Genomic DNA, 24,311 nt, shown 5'->3' on the forward strand with positions numbered 1-24,311 from the left:
CTTCCTCCTCCCCTCCTCGTGATGTCCCTGCTTTTCCATCATCCTTTTCTACACGACCTGACTTCCGCTTCAAAGATTTCTTCTTCTGTACAGGGGTGACGGATACCAGCGACGGTTGGTCCTCTGGTTCAGCTGTAGTACCCGTCGCGAGGGTTTGGGTAGCTGCAGTGCCTGTCGCGGGGGTTGGAGTATTTGTAGTGACTGTTGCCGGGGTTTGAGTGGCTGCAGTGCTTGTCGCACTGGTTGGAGTAACTGCAGTGACTGTTGGCGGAGTTTGAGTAGCTGCAGTGCCTGTTGCGGGGGTTGGAGTAACTGTAGTGACTGTTGCCTGGGTCTGAGTAGCCATAGTGGTTGTTGTGGGGGTTGAAGCAGCTACAGTGCCTGTCGTGGGGGTTTGAGTAGTCACTGTATCTGTTGCTGGGGTTGATCTCTGGACAGTATTCCTGAATAGTTGTTTAACTCTAAACAAGGCCTGAACCACATTCAGGAGACATAGCAATATGATCATGCTTGTTTGAACATCCCAAGGTGTCGTGGTTTAACCTGGCAGGCAGCCAAATACCACGCAGCCGCTCACTCACTCCCCCCGCCCCCCCAATGGGACGGGGAGAGAATCGGAAGGGTAAGAGTGAGAAAAACTCGTGGGTTGAGATAAAGACAGTTTAATAGAACAGAAAAGGGAGAATAATGATAATAAATAATGATAGAATATACAAAATGAGTGATGCACAATGCAATTGCTCACCACCCGCGCTGACCGATAACCAAGTAGCGATCGGTACTTCCTGGATCACGCCTACCCTTCATATACTGAGCATGACGTCACATGGTATGGAATACCCCATTGGCCAGCTGGGCTGGCTGTCCTGATTATGTTCCCTCCCATCTTGTGTACCTAGCTCAGTCAGTAGGCACGGGAGCTGTCCTTGGACTAGGAGGGCACTTAGCAACAACTGAAAACATCAGTGTGTTATCAACATTCTCCTCATACTAAATCCAAAACACAGCACTAGGAAGAAATTTAACCCTATCCCAGCCGAAACCAGGACACAAGGATATTCAAAATTCTCAGGGAATATTGTGGACGTCTTCATGAAGAGGATAGAAGAAAAAGGAGTTTCTGAAGATATGGAGGGGAAGGTGAACAAGTGGGAGAAAGTGTCCCATCCTGTCTCCCCACTAAATTCATCCTCTGAGGTGAAGACGTAAGAAGTGTAATTATTAATAGTTTCCAAAAGATAGCTTCAGAAGAACAGGAATGATGGCAGTGCTGAGTACAGGCTCGTGACCAATATTTTTATCATAACATAAAGCCAGTGTCACACAGTATAGCAAAGCAATGACCTTAATCCATTTCCCAGAGATGACCAACCCCACATACAAACTGATAATCAGCAGTATAGACAGCCAGTAAGGTGCTACATACCAAAACTGCAAGAACAGATCCAAAAACTCTGAGAGCAAATAAATCAACATTGTGAACATCGAGTACTAAACTGATATAATGAATGCTTATAACAAATTTGTTTTAACCCGTTTGGGTCAGATGTGTCGTTATCTCAACCCTTCGTGCCCCACGTTGGGCGCCAAAAATGACTGTCGTGGTTTAACCTGGCAGGCTGCCAAATACCACGCAGCCGCTCGCTCACTCACCCCCACCCCCAGCGGGACGGGGAGAGAATCGGAAGGGTAAGGGTGAGAAAAACTCGTGGGTTGAGATAAAGACAGTTTAATAGAACAGGGAAAAAAAGGGAAAATAATAATGATAATGATAAAATATACAAAATGAGTGATGCACAATGCAATTGCTCACCACCCGCGCTGACCGATAACCAAGTAGCGATCGGTACTTCCTGGATCACGCCTACCCTTCATATACTGAGCATGACGTCACATGGTATGGAATACCCCATTGGCCAGCTGGGCTGGCTGTCCTGATTATGTTCCCTCCCATCTTGTGTACCCAGCTCAGTCAGTAGGCACGGGAGCTGTCCTTGGACTAGGAGGGCACTTAGCAACAACTGAAAACATCAGTGTGTTATCAACATTCTCCTCGTACTAAATCCAAAACACAGCACTAGGAAGAAATTTAACCCTATCCCAGCCGAAACCAGGACAACACCAAAGTAATGCTTTGATTAATTACAGTTTGATACAGATAAAAGGAAGGGAAAAATGGAAAATGCTGTTGAACTGTGGCCAATGGTTCCCCCTCTCTCCATTGTTACTTTATGCCATATTTGGCACATCCATATTTTTTGATCATTTGTAGAGTGACACAAGTAAGAATCCTGCCTTGCTAACCATGAAGAACGTTTCATCTGTGGACAGCGGACTGTGGATTTCTTGTGTAGCAGAGAATATTGTGGGAGAGGACCAAGCCTCTGCCGAGCTCACAGTATTCTGTATGTAAGCAGGCTAATCCACATTGGCAATAACTATTTTGGGTATAAATATTTGTTGGGCACACAGGTTGTTGAAACAGAAACACCCTTTAAGCATGTGAACTATCTATTGCAGTTAATTCTGGGAATAGCCCAATGAGCAGTTGTTATTTTTACCTTTTTCTGCTCTGAGTTCTTCTGCAAAAATTATATTTCTAAATGCTTTATCTTCCAGTCTGAGCAATCCTTAAGTAAATTTCTGAAACCCCAAATACTCAGTGGTACTGTCAGTGTGAACAGGTTTGTAATGGTGTGCATATACATACACGCTATCTTAGGAAATAAGAAACATGAATGCATCAAAAGTCATAGAAATTATTTATAATAAACTAAAAATTTTAACGTTTTTTTTTTAACTAAACCAACAATTGCTTTGTTCAAAAATTAACACACTTGCATCATTTGTTCTGCCAGATGTAAATTTATTTGTCATAGCTTTGAATAATTATTTGTCAGGGCCAAGGAAGGGGGAAGGGACATGTAGTATAGAACCATTGGCTTCTTAGATCTGAGATTCCAGCCTGAATTCATTTTATGTGAAATATGTTTTCAGAAGTTGCAACCCTCTGTTTAATTGAAGATGGGAATGGAACACTTTGTAGATGGAAAATTTTTTTCAGCATGTGCTAATGACAGTAAACTTGAGAAATCACTCTAGAAGCATTTAAAATGTTTTGTAGGTGGAAATTAGATATGTAATAGCTATGGAAAGGGACATAAACTAGAAATGTTTGAACAGTGTAAATGAGATTGTGAGATTGGCACTGTTATGAGTGATAAAAGGGAGTATAACTAGATGAAATTGGATGCAGTTAAGAATGAGTATCAAGGAAAATTTCCTAACAGCGAAATAATGTGCAAGGTGTTGGAATAGTCTCCTGAGGGAAACAGAAGTCTGTAAACTTGAGGCATTTAGCACGTTTGAACAAAGAATGAGAAAATGCATAGTAGAAAATGGTCCTTCCCTGACAGAAGAATCCAGGGAATTAAATCAGCTGTTCTGGCTTTGATTCTTTTAAAGAAGTCATCCAAAAGTTTAGATTCCTAGCTGAATATATTTCCAGTACTACTTGCTTTTGGCTGACTTTTAAATATTTTTAATACTGTTTTGTTCCTTCAGCACTCCTCTGTGCCATTTTTTCAGCACAGTAAAGCTAAAATTTCCCTATCTCCCTTCTCAGTGATCTGGTAACTGAACTTTCCACACCTTGCAGAGTAAGTGATTTAATGGGGGTTCACACTTTGTCTGAAACTAGTTTGTTTTGTTTCTTTCTGAAGAATGGCTTCATTTCAGTTGTGAGCACAGTACCCAAGGCAGAGCAGGTGGGCTTCCTGTGTGAGTATCCTCCAAATAGGTATAATTCCTTCAAGTAGCGTATTTTAGCACTAATAACCTGAGAAAAAAAGACGTTCGGGATATTCTGATGTTCTTCACTCTTTTTTTCCCAATATAGTTGCACCAAATATCACATTTATTGAATCTCCAACCCCGGACCACCACTGGTGTATTCCATTCACTGTGAAAGGGAACCCTAAGCCCACATTGCAGTGGTTCTATGAAGGGGCTATACTGAATGAGTCTGAATACATCTGTACTAAAATACATGTTATCAATCAAAGTGAATACCACGGCTGCCTTCAGCTGGAAAACCCTACCCATCTGAACAATGGTGCTTATACCTTACTAGCAAAGAACGAGTATGGAGAGGATGAAAAACGGGTTAATGCTCATTTCATGTCAGTGCCTGGAGATGGTGAGTATAATTTTTTTTATGTTAGCAATTGCAAATTGACAAGAATGTGGAGACAGTGCTCCTGGCCAGCTTACCTATTTTGGAGGAAGCTTTTTATACACGTTTTTTCTCTGAATGAATGTCTTCAAGATTAGTTGTAAAACAATAATTTTTTTAACATTTTCTTCTTGTTTATTGCTTTTCAAGGGAGGCCATGCTAGTGCTCTCTAAATCCTCCATTTGAGTAACCATCCTCAGTGCCAGTTAAGGCTAGTAAAAGATTGCTGTTTCTGAAGTGTTTTCTTTAGCCTCAGTTCTGATCCTGGAAAGCACTGAGTACCAATTCAGTCACTCTGCAAGTTTTCTACACTGTGTACAAGTGCAACTAGGCAGTGTATCCAAGGGCACAGGGAGTATGCCTACATAGCATCTAGTGCATTGATGCAAAATCAGTAATGTAGTCCAGTGAGTTGATGATAATATATTGTGTAGGACACTAGAGGGAGCTGGATAGAAAACAAGTAACCCAGAGGCAGGATGGACCAGCTCTCAGGTCCTCACAGACATTTAGACATTCAATTCCCATTCATTTCGGTGGAGGTTGGGCATCTGCATGCCTAGGAATATCTGTGCTCAAGATGGTTATCTTCAAATGTATGCATCTTATGCTTCTCTAAAGGCTCCAGGTCAGACCTCCTAAATGCTATGTGAGCAGTCTCAAGGTGGACTAATTCACTGAACTGCAGGGACTACTGTAAGTAGTTAATGTACATTGTGGTTTGATCTTTTCCCACATCTTCAAAACCATATTTGAAGTGACTGTAAGAATATGAAGGCATACATGTAAGTGCATTGCTGTATGTGAAAAAACTGAGTGGACCTTCAGTGGAAATATAGGTGTGGTTTTGTGCAAATAATTGCAGAATCATATCTGAAAATATGAGCTTTTTAACCATGGGATAGAAATAGCCTCCCTCATTTTTGAAACAGCAATATGCAGTGCTAATGTTATGTGACAGAAAAAATGTGAATGTTTAACTTCCCTTTCCTACATTGTAGGCTACAGACAGTAAAAATATAGTCTGTATTTAACATTTGTTCCTATCAGCTCAGCCTGCTGCAGGGAGAGAGATGGCAAGTCTTTTTCTTTCCCACCTTTAGAAAGAGAAGGTGAAGAGCTGATATAATCAGGCCCTATTTTCTCCTGCTGTTCTTAGTAGCTCCTCTCTTCTTTTTTCTCTACAGTCCTTCCTTAAATAGACTCATTACAGAAACAGGTCATGGTTTCAGCTACTGGCATCCTTTAATGCTACATTATAACAGTTCAGTAAAACAGTTCACCTCATAGATATTCTGTATACAATGGAAGTTCTCTTACACTTTGATTATTTAATATGAATTTGGCTTCATTTTCTTAACAGAATAACAGTTCCTCGAATACATTTATATGAATTTATTGGTTTTTTTCTTTTAATGTTCCATTTTTCTTTTATGCTTGTCCCCTGTAAGCTGAAAATTTCCCAGTTGTGGCCTTTTAAATTAAAGACATCCTTCCAATTAGAAAGACAGCATTATTTATTTGTTCCTTCATTTTTATAAACATATGCATTATAAGTCTCCAAGATAATCTATGTTGTGTTCAAACTGGACTACATACAGACAGGATGTAACTGCATTAGAAATCAGTTTGTGTGTAGGGGATGGCACCAAACCAATTTTAAAAATTAACAGCAGGGGAAATGACTTATCTAGTTAGCCTCCTCAATGTTGTTTTTATTAGTGGGGCTTTTTCCTGTAAGACTTATGGTACTGAGCTTTAGAATATTCCACAACATTGTTGTCTCCTCCATTGAAGCTGGCATAAAAGTAAATGTTAAAAAACTAGCATCCTCTATGCATTGTATTACTTTTTTTTCTTTTTTTTTTACTATTACTATTTAAAGCACTGCCAGGAACTTTCAGGCTTTTTTCAGATCTTTTTTTTTTTTTCAGATCTTTCAGGCTTTTTCAGCATATCTCCTTTTGGCCCACATATCGTACAACGAAGCGTAAAGATTAGGCCCATGCTCTGGTATTATGTTAATTTCCATGCCTTCATGACTGAATTAAATACCAGCCCTGATGTTTCATGGGGTGGGGTATCCTGACTGAGCTTTGAACTGATTCTCTGGTTATTAAATCACTTACAGGCAAATGCACTGAAGATAAAACAAAAGCAAATTAAAAAACCCTTCACCTATAAACTATATGTCTATTTAAAATAAATACAACAAAGTCTGAAGCATGTTGTATCATCAACAGCCTAATACTCTACTTTCAAAGTTGCATCAAGCATGATGAAGACAGGATTTGTGCTAAGATGCTCTCAGCTTCCAGCATGCTACTTACAGAACATTTTTCAAGGGACGGAGGATACAAGCATAAAGGAGAGGAAATCATGTACCACAGTGGGATTTGGGTCAAGTTAATGATATCACAGTTAATGTTATAAATTAAAAGTTTGTTTAAAATACTAAGGTCTGGGGGAACAAATTTCACATTCTGTTAGCTAGATTTTGAACTAGTTTTAATCTGCTAATCTTCATGGATTCCAGTGAAGCTGTTCTTGCTGAGGATAATTTGACTATTTGAGACTACATTGCAGCAAACGCTAAGCAATAAACAACTGTGTTTTATTCCAGAGGCCATTTCCATAATTGATCCATAACAGCTAATGAGTGCTGGAGAGATTTTTACCAATAATAATTATTTTTAAGTAAAATCATTCATCTGCTAGCCCTCTACTCTAAAATTCAGCTGAAGGAATTCAAGTCATGTAGTATCTTGTCATAGTATAATAATATGTTAGATATGCATAGTAGCATCTGCTGGTTTGGCTTAATAACATGTGAATGTGTTGCACAAGTATTTTTTGGGGTTGAGTCTTTTGCTGCTGCTTTATTTTGAAAGTGTCAACTTTATAAAGAAAGAAGCAAGCAAACCAAATGCAGTTGAGGGAGTTTATAAAGATGAGTGAATAGGATATGTCTGTAATATTTTATTTGCACAACAACCTGTTCTAACAGGGACCAAAACAACAATGCTGTTCTTTGCGTTAAAAATAATTGCATGTAAACATGCAAAATTACTGTGGTAAAGATTCATGTTAAAATAGATTCAACCAATGTTTTGATAATGTTTTTATGTAGGGAATGCTACATAGAAATTTGGGGTTGGTCTGACTTCTTGATTTTTTCAACTTTATTTCAAGTGAAGTATTTAGTTATATAAAAGGTATTTGAATGGAATAGATGACTTCCTGGTTTATATGCCCCTAGCAGGAATTACAGGTTAAACCAATCTGATTATTTTATCCCATTTCCAGTAAACAGTAATAAAAATGTTGTCATTTAACTCAGGAGTAAAGGCCTAGGAAGTTTGTTTTTTTTTTCTTCAGATTATGAGAAGTAGGACTCATCCAGAAGGTAAACTGGTTCTTTCATCAGCTGAATGTTTTATACTGGAAAAACTGAATCCATGAAGGTTTATGGACAAAAAACCCTGGTCAGAACGTGCTTGAGGACAGATAGTAGTACACACTTATTTCACTTGTTATTTATTTCTGCAGCTTGACATGACCATTCTCATGGGGTCTCTTAATCTATATCTCTGGGTACTAGAATATCTTCAAATGCATTTAAAAATGAACCTAATTATCTGCTGCCATTTTGCAAATAGGTTGCAACTCTTATTTTATATTTTCAGCACAGATTCTCATGCTGTTGAAATAAGCAGAAACAACTGTGTTCTGGTCATACTTCACAGTGGCTTTATGCCAGTGTAATGTCACTGGTATGGAATTACTGTATGGTATTATAAACAGAATTATGCTTTTTGAAGTTTGAGTCATCTTTAGAGGTTTTAACTATCTATTAAAGAGTAAATATACTACATAAGGCATGCTATAAATACATTATAGACCAGGATGAACGGGCATGTTGAAATATAACACAAGTGTCTTTCGAAGCATGAATAGACTAATAGTATACTAACTTCAGTGTGTGTTATACTCACATGTGTGCTTAGCCTTACATATGTGCAGTAATTGGAAAAAGCTGCAAACTGGAACTAGTAAAATTTAGAAAAGTATATACTAGACAGGTATCTACTTTTCTTGAGTAAAGGCTGGCTTCTCTAGTTTCTTTGCATATGGGAAATCTTATTCTTTCAATAAGAGTTCTGTCTGTAGATCAGGTGTGCAGCCGGCTTCTTGGGAGCATCCTCTAACAGCGTCCTCTAGCCTTTAATTTGCCACAATGCTGCAGCTCTAAACCAGTTTGCTCTCTCAGTGATTTAACTGCAAATTTTTTGACCAGGTAAAAGTCAGTTATTGTAACTCCCACTGAAGTCTGCTTCCACTTAATGTCAGGGAGAATTTTACCATTGATTTTCAACAAGAATAGTTACTGTTGCACTTATTCCAGATATACATTAGCAGCAGAGAGCAGAATTTTGCCTGCTTTTACTAGAGCAAATGCCCTGTGTGTTATCTGTTTCACATGAAGCAAAGTGTTAATGTTTGAGATAGCTCTAAAATAATTGTAAATTATAGTACAATATATTGATGTTGCTTTGCATTTGTGTAGGTACTGACCATTGCTATTGCAAATAACATGTAAACTCTTAAAAAAAAATCCTAAAGAAACTCTCATTCTTCCAGCATTTGCAATCTATTTACAAAGGCTTTTTCTTTCTGTTTTTTTGGTTTTTTGTTTTTTTTTTTTTCTTCTCCATGCACAGGTAGTGGCCCAATTGTGGATCCAGACATTTATGGTATATATTTGATTTTCTTTTTCTTTTTTTTTATTGATAGAAATAAAGGAACTCAAAGCACTAAAAGATTGAATGTCAGGCTCAGTTAAACTGAAATGGCACATATTATAACACAATTCTAAAAGGCACTTTGTATTGTTGGTTCTTTTCCTGACTTATATTATTTAAGATAAATGAGGGCAATTTTTACTTGCGCTGCTGCTTTTGATTCAGATTAGCATAAATCCACTGCTACTGATGGTTACAATTGGTACTGTAGGATGACAACTGTCTGATGCAGCACACAGGCATGAGATTTTGTGAACCTTCCAGAGGCATTTCTTGGAGGAAAGAGAGTTCATGATTTTTCCTTATCTAACTTATTTTTTCAGGGATGATTCCATACTTGTTTTGCCTCCAAAAATGTACCCCTAAATTCCCCTTAAAAATGAGTTTGGCACAAGTGAGTTTTCCTGTAGGTAATTTTTCTCTGTCCTCTCATTTGTACCTTCCTTTATTCTCTCTTGCATAAGCAGAACATCAACTCAGTGATATCTGAGAGAAGATTTGATGACACAGTGTTCAAGTTACTTTTTAGTTAAGCAAAATATTTTAGGCTATACCTATTGAAAGCCAATGCGCATTATAGTAGAAGCTGCAAACTGAAAAACAAATGGCTAGTTTTACATAACAGTTCTGCTATACTTCTGCTGAGCATGAAAGTACATCCTAACCAACACATCCAAAACACCCTTTAGCTTCCAGCAGAAGCTGGATCCTGTTTGGAGTACTTCTTTTATTTGGACAAAATGGCCCATGAATCACGTTTTCTTAAGCTGATTTAAATGTTATTACTCTGATTCCATGTCATTAAACTTTAGCAAATGTGCATTTGAAGCATCAATTTGGCTTTAAGTGCTTAGAAATACTAAAGCATAGCTTCCCCTCCCTCTCTTCCCAATTTTTCTTTTTGAGGGGGAGGAAGAGGTGATGGTTTGCAGTTTTCTACATGTGTTGTGTTATATACGTTGTATACATGAAGATTTTGAGTCTGAGCTGTTTATCAAGGTCCTGATGCATGTGTATGAGTACAGTAATTCAGTTGACTGGTAGATTTGGTTAAAATGTGTGCTTTGAGTTGTGCAAGTGAATCACAGCCTGCAAGATCTAGTTCTGATGAAAACAATATTCCTTTTTATTTCTGGCTTTTCTTTCTATTTTTTGAAATTGCTGCCTTTGATCTTTGTTTCAGTGACTTAGTGCTTGCTTTGTGCAACACTGTAGTCTGGAGTGTTTCCTTAATTATTCCAAATTCACAAGTCCAGTTGGTGAGATGAATAAATAAGGCTAAAAAGTCTAGAAACTGTTATACTTCTTGGGAAAACCACTGCATGGTTGATTGTGGAACCACCCAGGAATTAGCTCCTCCTAGAGACTGAGCATTTTTCATGACTTCTTTTCAGGCCCCAGCATGGGTCCCCCACGGGGTTACAAGACCTGCTAGCAAACCTGTTCCAGCGTGGGCTCCTCTCTCCACGGGGTCCTAGGTCCTGCCAGGAACCTGCTCCAGTGCAGGCTTTCCACGGGGTCACAGCCTCCTTTGGGCATCCACCTGCTCCAGCGTGAGATCCTCCATGGGCTGCAGGTGGATATCTGCTCCACCATGGACCTCCATGGGCTGCAGGGGAACAACCTGCCTCACTATGGTCTTCTCCACAGGCTGCAGGGGAATCTCTGCTCCGGCACCTGGAGCACCTCCTCCCTGTCCCTCTTCACTGACCTTGGTGTCTGCAGAGTTGTTTCTCTCACATATTCTCACTCCTGTCTTCCGGCTGCTGTTGCGCAACAGGTTTTTTTTCCCCTTCTTAAATATGTTATCACAGAGGCGCTACCACCGTCACTGATTGGCTCAGTTTTAGCCAGTGGCGGGTCCGTCTTGGAGCCGGCTGGCATTGGCTCTATCAGACATGGGGGAAGCTTCTAGCAGTTTCTCACAGAAGCCACCCCTGTAGTCCCCCCGCTACCAAAACCTTGCCACGCAAATCCAATACAACCTTTCTCTGTTGAACAGTATCTCTCTGAGAGGAAATGTCTACAATCGATGATTATTTGACTGTTTGATGGTTTTCTTCAAGTTCTCTTGGTTTGATCACATTTTTAAATAATTCTTGGCTTAATAATTTGTCCAGTCACTTAACATGGTTGATCTGTTTACTAAAGGATTTTTGAAATCTGAAAAGCAGTTCTGTAACCTAAATTATGACTTATCTGTAGAAGTAAGTTAATAGCTAGGGAGTGATTTGCAGTAGGACTGCTAGATGAGCAAGATGGAAAGAGGAGGCTTTCCTTGTATTGCAGTAAGTAGCATAGTAGCTGGGCCTACCTAAAAGAAAGCTATTGGAGATAATTTGTAGGAAAGGAGACTTTAGAAGAAAAATTGAAGAATCTATTGAGGAGGGAAAACTCATCTGGAAGGAGGATATACTGAAATGTAAGATAAATTAGGAGAATGTTTTCATACGCCTTCCTACATTGCATCTACTGTTTGGCTTTCCGCTCCCCATTTTACCCGTCTACACCCTTTTAGTGCTTAAGCAACACAAAACAGGAGTTACTTGGATTTTTCCTGCCGTATATATTATCATTGTTTACATAAATTTATTTCATTCCTTATTTGGAAACTGGTTCAGTGTAGACTAAGTAAACTTGTCCCATACTGAATAATTATCCTCACTTCCTGAAGTTATATTGTAAATCCTAAGGCGAGTCCCAGATTCAGTATTTTAATTGCAGGAAAAAAACAATGCTTCACTAAAGGGGGTGAAATGTTCATCCCTGTAAAATAGCTTTCCTGTTTTGAGAAATAACATAAGCAGTCACACACAAATACAGAAGAATACCTTAATTATGCTTTTGTTTGGAATCTCATTAGAGTATTCTTTCAGCCAAGCATTTCCTTTCTGAATAGGCTACTAAAATACAGGTTTGATAGTTTGACAAGTTGCAAATAAGGCTGCCTCTCCTTACGTGGTTCAATTTTCACGTAGGCATCACATTGCTAAAAAGGATCTGCTTTTTAAAATCTAAATTCTGTACTTTAAAAGTGATATTTAAGATCTGTTGACTTGGATGGAGTGAACTGTATGTATTTGTTGTAGCTAAAAAAGTTGATCCAGTATAATCTGTATATTGGCTGAAAAATAGCAAATAAAATTTAAGGCATCATCTCTTCCTTCTCTTGTTTTGTAGGAATATCCAGACAATGTAAAAGTCTGAAGTCTTGACAGAATTCTGAGTTATCATAATAATTTCAGAAACAAGCTCCTGAAGGTCAGCTTTACTGTAGAACATTATAAACACAGTTAATCATGTCTGTTGAACACAATGGATCCAAATTTGCTGTGGGTCATAATCCTTAATCAGTCAAATAAAGTCAGTCATTTTATCATAGAAGGTTATCAAGTTGGTCAAGCATGACTTTCCCTTGGTGAATCCATGCTGACTGATAACCAAGTAGCGATCGCTACTTCCTGGATCACGCCTACCCTTCATATACTGAGCATGATGTCACATGGTATGGAATATCTCGTTGGCCAGCTGAGCTAGCTGTCCCGATGATGCTCCCTCCCATCCTCTGTGTGGTAGTATGAGAACTGTCCTTGGCAGGATACTTAGCAACAACTGAAAACATCAGTGTGTTATCAACATTCTTCTCATACTAAATCCAAAACACAGCACTAGGAAGAAATTTAACTCTATCCCAGCTGAAACCAGGACACCCAGTCACCATGATCAATCAAAGATTATCGAGAGTGGCCTTGCAATATCAGCCAGCTCCCTCAGCACTCGTGGGTGCATCCCATCAGGGCCCATGGACTTGTGTATGTCCAGGTTGCTCAAATATTCTTAATTCTCTAACCTGATCCTGTTTAACCAAGGGTACGTCTTCCTTGCTCCAGCCTTTCCCCCTGGTCTCAGGAGCCTGGGATACCTGAAGGCCGGTCTTGCTAATAAAGACTGAGGCAAAGAAGGCATTTGGTACTTCAGCCTTTTCTATGTCCTGTAAAACCAGGTGCCCCATCTCATTCAGCAGTGGAACCACATTTTCCCTAGTCTTCCCTTTATCACCTATGTACTTATAGAAGCCCTTCTTGTTGTCTTCGATATCCCTTGCCAGATTCAATTCCAGGTAGACTTTGGCTTTCCTGACTGCCTCTCTGCATGCTTGGACAATGTCTGTGTATTCCTCCCAGGTTACCTGTCCCTGCTTCCACCTTCTGTGTTTGAGTTTTGTCAGGAGCAGCTTGTTCATCCACACAGGCCTCCAGGCATTTTTGCCTGACTTCCTGCTTGTTGAGATGGATCGCTCTTGAGTTTGGAGGAGGTGATCCTTGAATATCAACGAGCTTTCTTGGGCCCCCCACTTCCCTCCAGGGCCCTATCCCATGGGACTCTTCCAAGCAGATCCTTGTTTGAGTGTGAGGTCCAGCAGAGCACCTCCTCTCATTGGCTTCTCTATCACTTGGGTCAAGAAGTGGTCATCAATGCTCTCCAGGAACCTCCTGGATTGCTTCTGCCTTGCTATGTTGTCCCTCCAGGAGATATCAGGGTGGTTGGAGACCCCCATGAGGACCAGGGCCTGTGAATGTGAGTCTGCTTCTAGCTGGCTGTGGAGGGCCTCATCCTGGTCTCAGGCAGCCTATAACAGACACCCACTATAATGTCACCTTTACCTGTCCTCTCTTTAATCCTAACCCATAAGCTCTCAGTTGGCTCCTCATCCATTCCCAGGCAGAACTCCATGCACTCCAGCTGCTCTCTCACATAAAGGACAACTCCCCCTCCTCGTCTTCCCAGCCTGTCCTTCCTGAAGAGCTGTATTCCTCCATTGCAACACTCCAGTCATGGGATCCATCCCACCACGTCTCCTTGATCTCAGCAAGATCGTAGTCATGCAACTGCACACAGATCTCTAACTCATCGTGTTTATTCCCCATACTGTGTGCATCACTGTACAGGCACTTTAGAGAGGCACCCCAGTATGTTGAGTTCCTGGAGAGGGTTTGGGCGATTTCTCCATAACGGTGCCTTGTAGGCACTTCCCTGCTTACATGCAAATGCTAGAGGTGACCCCACTTAAGCTCTGTTGTTGATTTTGCATTCCCTTTCAGTCACATCACTCCAGGCCCTTTACCCATCAACCCTGTCTGTCAGTCCCTCACAGAACTGATGGTAACTCTATCCCTCCCTCGTTATTTCTAGTTTAAAGCCCTCCTTACCAGGTCAGCTGTCCTACTGGCAAAGATACCTTTGCCCTGCTTAGCAAGGTGGATCCCATCTCTCCCAAGCAGACGCTGATCTGCAAACAGGGTCCCATGGTCATAGAAACCAAAACGCAGTCATCGACACCAGCTCCACAGCTAATTATTGACTTGCCATGTTAGTGCCCTCTTCCTCACACCCTTTCCCCTTACAGGCAGGATCGAGGAGAATACCACCTGAGTGGGCCCTAGTCATCTGAGGCTTCTTTAATGCAGTGAATTACTGACTGTTAATGATGTTAATGAATGAGTTTTTCGTTCTGTATATGATCCCAAAAAAAAAGCAAAAACCCCAGAGAAAAACTGTAAAACCTAAGTAAAAAAATTCACCATGCAATATGACTAAGGACTGACCCTTGACTTCATTGAATAGGAGCTATCTGAACATTAAATTCATATTTGCAGGCCAAGGATCTACACCAAGAAGAATTTGGCCAGTGACGAAAGAATATATATTCACTACTGTTTATAAAGAATAATACTACGAATTGTTTCAGAAATATTTTTACACTATACTGGCTTTCTGTTTCTCTAAAACACATGTACAGGATGTGTCTAGTAGAATCCAGTCTGAAAAATATCAGTTAATAGTGATAGTCCTCCTTGTGGTATATAGATTAACTGTGAAAAATGTGAACTGGGACCAGTCTAGAAGTACCAGAATGCTTTCTTTTCTGCAGAGTAGGGAGTCTGGGGAGGTCCCTGCTGACTGGAAGCTAGCCAACGTTATTCCAATTTACAAGAAGGGCACAAGGGAAGACCCAGGAAACTACAGCCCTGTTAGTCTCACCTCAGTACCTGGAAAAATTATGGAGAAGATCATACTGGGTGCTACTGAAAGGCATTTAAAGGACAAAACAATCATCAGGCACAGTCAATGTGGGTTCACGAAGGAAAAGTCCTGTTTAACTAATCTGATATCCTTCTATGATAAGGTCACCCGCCTAGTGGATGAAGGGAAGGCGATGGATGTAGTTTTTCTGGATTTTAGGAAGGCTTTTGATACTGTCCCTCACAGCATTCTTCTGGATAAGATGTCCAAATGTGGGATGAGCAGGTACACGGTGTGCTGGGTGAAGACCTGGCTAAATGGCAGAGCTCAAAGGGTTGTAGTGAATGGGGCTACCAGTCACCAGCGGTGTTCCTCAGGGCTCAATTCTAGGGCCAGTTCTGTTCAATATTTTTATCAATGATCTGGATGCAGGAGTTGAATGGACCATTAGCAAGTTTGCTGATGATACTAAACTGGGAGGTGCTGGTGACTCTCTCAAGGACCAAGAGGCCTTGCAGAGGGATCGAGATAGAGTGGAGCATTGGGCAATCATCAGTGGCATGAAATTTAACAAGAACGAATCATAGAATCATAGAATCATTAAGGTTGGAAAAGACCTCTAAGATCATCGAGTCCAACCGTCAACCCAACACCACCATGCCCACTACACCATGTCCCTAAGCGCCTCATCTACACGTCTTTTAAATACTTCCAGGGATGGTGACTCAACCACTTCCCTGGGCAGCCTGTTCCAAGGCCTGACCACTCTTTCAGTAAAGAAATTTCTCCTAATGTCCAATCTAAACCTCCCTTGGCGCAACTTGAGGCCATTTCCTCTCGTCCTATCGCTAGTTACTTGGCAGAAGAGACCAACACCCACCTCGCTACAACCTCCCTTCAGGTAGTTGTAGAGCGCGATGAGGTCTCCCCTCAGCCTCCTCTTCTCCAGACTAAACAGTCCCAGTTCCCTCAGCCGCTCCTCATAAGACTTGCGCTCCAGGCCCTTCACCAGCTTCGTTGCCCTCCTCTGGACACGCTCCAGCACCTCCATGTCCTTCTTGTAGTGAGGGGCCCAAAACTGAACACAGTATTCGAGGAGCGGCCTCACCAGTGCCAAGTACAGGGGCACGATCACCTCCCAGCTCCTGCTGGCCACGCTATTTCTGATACAGGCCAGGATGCCGTTGGCCTTCTTGGCCACCTGGGCACACTGCCAGCTCATGTTCAGCTTGCTGTCAATCAGCACCCCCAGGTCCTTTTCCTCTGGGCAGCTTTCCAGCCACTCTTCCCCAAGCCTGTAGCGTTGCCTGGGGTTGTTGTGGACGAAGTGCAGGACCCGGCGCTTGGCCTTGTTGAACCTCATACAGTTGGCCTCGGCCCATCGATCCAGCCTGTCCAGGTCCCTCTGCAGAGCCTTCCTACCCTCGAGCAGATCAACACTCCCGCCCAACTTGGTGTCGTCTGCAAACTTACTGAGGGAGCACTCAATCCCCTCGTCCAGATCATTGATAAAGATATTGAACAAGACCGGCCCCAGTACTGAGCCCTGGGGAACACCGCTCGTGACCGGCCGCCAACTGGATTTAACTCCGTTCACCACAACTCTCTGGGCTCGACCGTCCAGCCAGTTTTTTACCCAGCGAAGAGTGTACCTGTCTAAGCCGTGAGCCGCCAGCTTCTCTAGGAGAATGCCGTGGGAGACAGTGTCAAAGGCTTTACTGAAGTCCAGGTAGACCACATCCACTGCCTTTCCCTCATCCACTAGGCGGGTCACCTGGTCATAGAAGGAGATCAGGTTGGTCAAGCACGACCTGCCTTCCATGAACCCGTGCTGGCTGGGCCTCATCCCCTGGTTGTCCCGGACATGGCTCGTGAGCACCCTCAAAACCAACCGCTCCATAATCTTCCCTGGCACCGAGGTCAGGCTGACCGGCCTGTAGTTCCCCGGATCCTCCTTCCGGCCCTTCCTGTAGATGGGCGTCACATTGGCAAGCCTCCAGTCGTCCGGGACCTCCCCTGTTAACCAGGACTGCTGGTAAATGATGGAGAGCGGCTTGGCAAGCTCCTCCGCCAGCTCCCTCAGTACCCTCGGGTGGATCCCATCTGGCCCCATAGACTTGTGAGCGTCCAGGTGGCATAGCAGGTCGTTAACTGCTTCCTCTTGGATTATGGGGGGTTTATCCTGCTCGCCGTCCCTGTCTTCCAGCTCAGGGGGGCAGAGTGGCCTGAGGATAACTGCTCTGACTATTAAAGACTGAGGCAAAGAAGGCGTTAAGCACCTCAGCCTTATCCTCGTCCTTGGTGGCAACATTCCCCCCTGCATCCAATAAAGGATGGAGATTCTCCTTGGCTCTCTTTTTGTCATTAATATATTTGTAAAAGCATTTTTTGTTGTCTCTCACGACAGTGGCCAGGTTGAGTGCTAGCTGAGATCAAAATGTCTTTCATTGTGTACTGGTTTTAGCTGGGATAGAGTTCATTTTCTTCAGAGTAGCTCATATGGTGCTATGTTTTGGATTTGTGATGAAAACAGTGTTGATAATACGCCCATGTTTTAGCTATTGCTGAGCAGTGCTTACACAGCATCAAAGCCTTTTCTGTTTCTCATGCTGCCCTGCCAGCAAGTAGGCTGGGGATGCTCAAGAAGTTGGGAGGGAACACAGCTGGGACAGCTGACCCCAACTGACCAAAGGGATATTCCATACCATATGACGTCATGCTCAGCAATAAAAGCTGGGGGGAAAGAAGGAGGAAGGGGGGATGTTCATTTATGGCATCTGTCTTCCCAAGTAACTGTTACACATGATGGAGCCCTGCTTTCCTGGAAATGGCTAAACACCTGCCTGCCAATGGGAAGTAATGAGTGAATTCCTTATCTTGCTTTGCTTGTGCACACAGCTTTTGCTTTACCTGTTAAACTGTCCCTATCTCAACCCACGGGTTTTCTCACTTTTACCCTTCCAATTCTCTTCCCCATCCCACTGGGGAGCAGTGAGCAAGCAGTTGTGTGGTACTTAACTGCCTATTGGGGTTAACCCACAACACATTGCAAGACTGCAGTAATGAAGGTGAGATGATAAAGCTATTCAGATTCCTAGCCTATAAAGAGCAAAGGCTTTATTGTTTTCATATATACCTGGTGAATTTACAGAATTATTTTTTCTTAGAACAGATGTCATCTTAAAATACTACGCTTATTTTAATTTTTATTTCCAGGATATATATACACACATACGTACTTTTTGGTTGATAAAACATATGCAGTCAAAATTATGAATAATGAATTTTAGGTTCCCTTATGAATCTGGGAAATTATTTTTGTGTGAATGTCAGGGGTTTGAACATGTATGGAAAGAGGGAAAGGTTATTTCTAATGCTCTTCACACAGCTTGTAAAGTTATGTTCATGGTGCATCAGTGGTAGCAGACAAATAGGATCTGAATAGGACGTATAGCATACAGTGTGCCAGAACATGTGGATGAGAAACCCAGCAGGTCTAGTTGCAGGAACAGAGTTTCAAAGAAGAAAATAGTCTTATTCACTTACTTGCTAATAGTGCCCCCTGGCAATTATGGCAATAAGAAACTAAACTTGGTATCCATTATAGACTCATGTCTCTAATTGATTTCATATTATTTAAGTTTATAATGACATTGTATTATTTAGTAAAACTGTTTACTTTCTCCCATAAGGAAGTCACTGAGCCTTCAGATGGGGCTTTTTGGCTGTAATTTAGATGTAATTAGCCTGTGTCGCGAGTGAGTGGTTTAGAGGCCGCTTAAAGAATCACCGTCAAAGAAATTAGCAGAAAGTGATTTTAATAGAGATTTATAAAGGTGCAACCTAATAGAATTCGATGGCAAGGTTCACTCTATTACTTATTACATGGGTGAAACATACAAGGGAAAATCATCTAAGGGTTTATATTTCAGGGACAGTCTAGGTTTCATTCACAATTTAGCAACACTTAGTTATCAACTAATCATTAACAAACTTTAGTAACGCCTAATCATTAACTATTCAATATTTGCAAAATAGGTTAGTAAGTCTACTACAATCACAACTTAATTACAGATTATGCTTACTATTAGTTCACACACACAGAGAAACATATATATATATAAAAATATACAGAAGGTATACCTGTTAAAAATTCCCCTCGATTTCAGTGAAGAAATATTCACGTCGAATGTCTAGGCATTCCCTCTCAACGGGCGAAGGGTTGAGCTTCGAAAGGGACTCACCCAGGACCCAGTGGTCCTCCGAATATCGCAGGCCTGAAAGATCGCAAGCTCTGAGAGGCGTCCCACTCAGAGGGAGATGCTGGGTGCAGCTGCTGCGGTCCAGGAGAGCTCAAAGGGCCTCACTTAGGACCACCGTTTATAGGTTCGCAAGATGGTTGGCTTTAGTCATCCGTAAATTTCCATCCTGGCCACAGTCCCAAGTGGTAATTACTAAAGAATTCTCAAGGTTTCGGTGTTGTTCTGCTGGACACCCGGGCCAGGCAGTAGGAGGATGTTCCCAGCCTCAGCTATGCAGAGTTTCTGATACAGTCAAGGAGCGCTCAACTGCCAGACTCAATACACCAAGGCCGAGGTTTCATGGAAATTTCTGAGATCAACAGGCGGCCCAGATCAACAAGTGGCCCAGGGAAGAAGGGGGGTATGAATGCACCACCACAGCCTGTTAGATAGCATATGTGTTTAGTTTTGTCAAAAAGGTGCTGTAAGAGGTAGCATTTATAAATATAAAGAGTGGAAGTTTCCCTTTTTCCCAAGACATGCTTGCAATACCATTCTCCTTCTCCATTCCTTTCTTTACCCTTTGAAGATTGCTCCTTTGAATGGAGAACCATTTTGTGCCCATGTGTCTATGAAACTGAGAACAGAATGAAGCAAACCAAGGCTAAACTGGAGTAAGTGCACATTCTTTTTACTTTGGCTATAAGCAGCTATAAGCAGCTGTGCTTCAGGAGACTCAGACTACTTTATTCAGTAAAAGTATTTTCCTTAAAAATATTATCCATCATCTTCTGTGTTTTGGAAGAATCACAGGGGCATTCACAGTGTCTTTGGAGTGATTCCAAGTTACTGCAGTACTTGGGAAGAGATGAAAATCCCTGGAGCCTTTGAAGAGGTGCAGGACCTGAATGTATATATCCCAGGCTGCCTGCAAAACATGGCTTTTTAGCAGTGTAAATCCTGACCATGAGGTTCATGAGGAGACATCCTCTTCCTCATCCTTCTCTTCTCTAAAGCCCATGTGGTGTTGTGGTGGAGGACTTATTTGGATAAGGTTCAGTGAAAGGCAACTGTAGGTTTGTTTCTTCCCTGTGCTGTGACAGTAGGATTTGTGTAAGAGATAACTAACAATTTTTTGGGGGGATATTTTATTTTTTTGTTCTGGAACCTATGTCTTTATTATTCTACCAGGAGAGAATTTGCAGGGTGAAATACCTGAACCAAGACTGTATCAAAATATGGCAATGAATGAGCTCTGGGCCTGGGGGCTTAAAGTCTGCACAGGAGGGAGGAAGAAAAGACGCACAGAAATGTCGTAATTGTGTTCATGCAGCAAATCAGTGACTGGGTTAGCTTGAATTTGACTTTTGGTCACTTGCTCTCAGTCCATTATCCTAGTCACTGTTCACACTACTTCTCAATAGCATTTATCCAACACAGATCAGCTTTTTAAGGAAGATCATTAATTTCCAGCTGGAAGTGCTTGAATAGTAATGGCTGTAAAAGGAAATAGTTGAGATTAATGAAGCATTGAGTACTGTGTGCAGTTCTGGGCCCCACAATTTAAGAAGGATGTGAAGGTCCTTGAATGCATCCAGAGGAAGGAAACAAAGCTGGTGAAAGGGCTGGAAGGCATGTCCTATGAGGAGCGGCTGAGGACTCTGGGTTTGTCTAGTTTGGAGAAAAGGAGGCTGAGGGGCGACCTCATTGCTCTCTGCAGCTTCCTGAGGAGGGGAAGTGGAGAGGGAGGTGCTGATCTCTTCTCCCTGGTATCCAGTGACAGGACGCGTGGGAATGGCTCAAAGCTGTGCCAGGGGAGGTTCAGACTTGACATTAGGAAGCACTTCTTTGCCGAGAGGGTGGTCAAACACTGGAACAGGCTTCCTAGAGAGGTGGTCGATGCCCCATGCCTGTCAGTGTTTAAGAGGCATTTGGACAATGCCCTTAATAACATGCTTTAACTTTTGGTCAGCCCTGAAGTGGTCAGGCAGTTGGACTAGATGATCGTTGTAGGTCCCTTCCAACTGAACTATTCTGTTCTATTCTATTCTAAGAAAAAAAATAAAAGAATTGTTTTCCTAGATGAAGTGATTAGCATATGCATCTTGTAAGAAGTATTCAGCCTTCACAGACTCAAAATAAAATGTCATAGAAAGGAAGCTGGAAAACTGTTCAGTAACAACTATGAGACCTGTAATGATCAAAGGAATTAATATTGTTGTAAGGCAACAGTAAGCAGAATAATCTCATTATAAATGAATATATATCATATAGTTCCATAAATCTTAGTATACTAAAATAAGCAACATAATTTCCCTAATTTCTATGTATAACTTGACTTCCCAGTTCTAGTCAAAAAGGCCGTATATTGAAAATGTGGAATATCTATTGATCTTTGGAATTACGCAAGATAAATTCATGATAGAGTTGGCTTCAATATTCAGGTAGAGAGAGACAGAACGGTTTCCAAGTTGACAGTGATTCTGTTTTTCAAAGGGATGAGACATAATTATGTTCTGTCCTTCATGTGCTCTGATCTTTTCTTTGGCTGCAAACTGACATTTGTCAGAAGTGCATCTGTGTAGTAGCATTTCTATATTTTACATGCATACTGATGAGGCTATTAAACACAAATGCTAGGGATGTCATAAGGTAAACAGCCTTTTTTTTTAACAGCTTTGACTTTTCAAGGACTTACAGAAAGCTTTGAGAAAACATTCCTTGAAATACTGATTCATCTCTTAGGCATACCGTGCTTCATGCAAATGAAGTGTGGAATAACCTACAGACGTCCAGGTTTTAAAATGTGTGTGCAGATAGTAATTGTTACAGCCTTTCCTGTGAACTGGGTTTCTATTAATGTGGATTTTCTGTGGTTCTATGGGGAGCTGCTGTTTCTGCAAAGTTTCTATTTCTGAGTCTGAGCAGTTGCTTATTCGTACTCTCTCTTTTTACTTTAACCTGTCCCTGAATTAGAAGCTGTGCACTCACTAGTTCTGACAGCTGGTGGTTTGAGCTTCAGGTTTTAATGTCCTTGACTCATTAATCACTAGAAAGCAGAACAAGTACAGCATCAGCAGCAGTACTGTGAAAGGAAACATCTGCTGGATACGGTGCTGGAAGACATGAGAAAGGTGCAGCATATTCTCCTTAAGAATGCTGAGCACAAATGTTTCCGTTTCTGCTGCCTGCTTGGAAAACAAGCACATCTTCCAATGTATCACACCAGGAAATAAAATAAAACAAAAAAAACCTAAATCAGATGAAGGAAAACCAGATTAAGATATTAAATGATCATTGTTGGCAGGTTAGGGGACTGTTAACCCAAAATATTTTTGGCCTCTGAAATGCTGAGTAGAGAGGTCAAGTTTTACTATGTCTTGGTCTTAACTCATTTTACACTGAGAAGAGCTTTATAGGATCCTTTACTAAAGTACATATAATTCTATTTGACCCTCTTCCTAGTTATATGAACTTGTAGATCAATGAACCAAACCATTAAATAGATTGAATGCTGCTTGCAACACTAATGTTAATGGCTCCAATTTTATTAAGCCCATTTGGAAATCTCATACAGGTGGCAGCATCCATAAAATGATAAACTCTGTATCCGTATCTGTGGAGCATAAATTTAAACATCAGAATAAATACTAGTGATAGTGGAAAATAAATCTTTTTAAAATACTGCAATTACTGAGGAATTATAAATAAGAGCATAAACTCTAAGTTTGGATTTACTCTAATTAGTCCTCAGGTTAATATTGTATTGTGTACTGCCTTATTAGTGTTGCAAATAGCTAGAGAAAGTAAGAGGGTCAAGACTCTTTCATGTACAACTTCATAGGATAGATTGTTTAACCTCTTCTGGTCTTAATTTCTCCAATTACTAAATAAATTCAGTCATTGGAAAATCTGATCTGGAAAGGACTAATGTGAAATACAGATCCAAAATGTTCTGGGAATTCCTGGCCTCTTAATAAGTCAGAGTGTGTCCAAGTCTCTGTGTTTAACTCTTAGGTTTTCATTTATTTGTCTTCTATCCATGCTTGTATCTTTAGGTAAAAAATAAAATTTATTTTTATCATTAGAGTTTTAAAAATAGATATGAGGTGACATTTTGTCCTCATTTTGCTGCAGCATTAGCCAGCACTGCTCTTTGAAGCAGTGGTTCAAGCAACTAAAACTAGGAATGAATTCTTTCATTTAATTTTCTACTTGAAATTAGAAACCGACTAAATTGATAAGAATATCTTTTTAGGTAAAGGAACTACATCTTCCTTTTCTTTACTTTCCTCCCTTTTACTCAGCAGTTTGAGCTTTCTCCATATAAAACACTGTTCATTTAAAAGGACTAGAGATACATGTCATATTATACTTGATTGCCTCCAAGTTGGAAAAAGTAAAAATACAAGCTGATTTTTGTTTCAGAATACTCTGTTTGGATCAAAGCCCCAAGTAACACTCTGCTTAGGAAAAACCATATGTACTTGGTGAAGAAAAAAAAGCATAATGAGGCTTAACATCTTAGGAACTTTTAATTGCTCAACATTTATTTTGTTTGTGCTTTCCCTTGAATGTTTGGGTTTACATATATGATCTCTGAATTTATGCAAGTCTTCAGACATTTAGAAACATATTTGGAGAGCACAGTGTGAGTATATGAAGACTTAATTCTGAATTCACTTAAGTCAGTGTTACAGGAAACTTATCTTCTCCGGAAGAGTTTAGATGAGATTTGTAATGACCAAGAAAGTTCACCTGTAGACCTCCAATTTATGTACAAATCATAGGAATATATTATTTCATATCTTTTTGGAGTAAAAAGGATCTCAGACAACTAAAATTTACTTTCTCACTTTATGAAAAAGTTCATAAGACGACCATTTTCCTTCCTGAATGACTTGGCTCATAGGGGATATGGCCTGTGAGAAGGGGTGTGATGGAGATTGTTTGGGACTGGCAGAAATTGAGCCCATGGATATTTGACTATCCCCATACCAGTGATGCTT

At 41.0% G+C, this 24,311-nt stretch overlaps 1 protein-coding gene across 1 annotated transcript in view; it reads left to right on the top strand.

Moving 5' to 3' along the window:
- Positions 1–24,311, top strand: part of LOC142075048 (BDNF/NT-3 growth factors receptor-like) — a 236,140-nt gene that overhangs the window by 63,605 nt on the left and 148,224 nt on the right. Inside the window, exons 7-10 of the mRNA XM_075136040.1 lie at positions 2,273–2,405; positions 3,899–4,198; positions 8,957–8,989; positions 9,361–9,431. Of these exons, the coding sequence (XP_074992141.1) occupies positions 2,273–2,405; positions 3,899–4,198; positions 8,957–8,989; positions 9,361–9,431 (537 nt within the window). The remainder of the gene's footprint in view (positions 1–2,272; positions 2,406–3,898; positions 4,199–8,956; positions 8,990–9,360; positions 9,432–24,311) is intronic.

This window comes from Calonectris borealis, chromosome W, assembly GCF_964195595.1.
Source record: "Calonectris borealis chromosome W, bCalBor7.hap1.2, whole genome shotgun sequence".
Classification (NCBI taxonomy): Eukaryota; Metazoa; Chordata; class Aves; order Procellariiformes; family Procellariidae; genus Calonectris; species Calonectris borealis.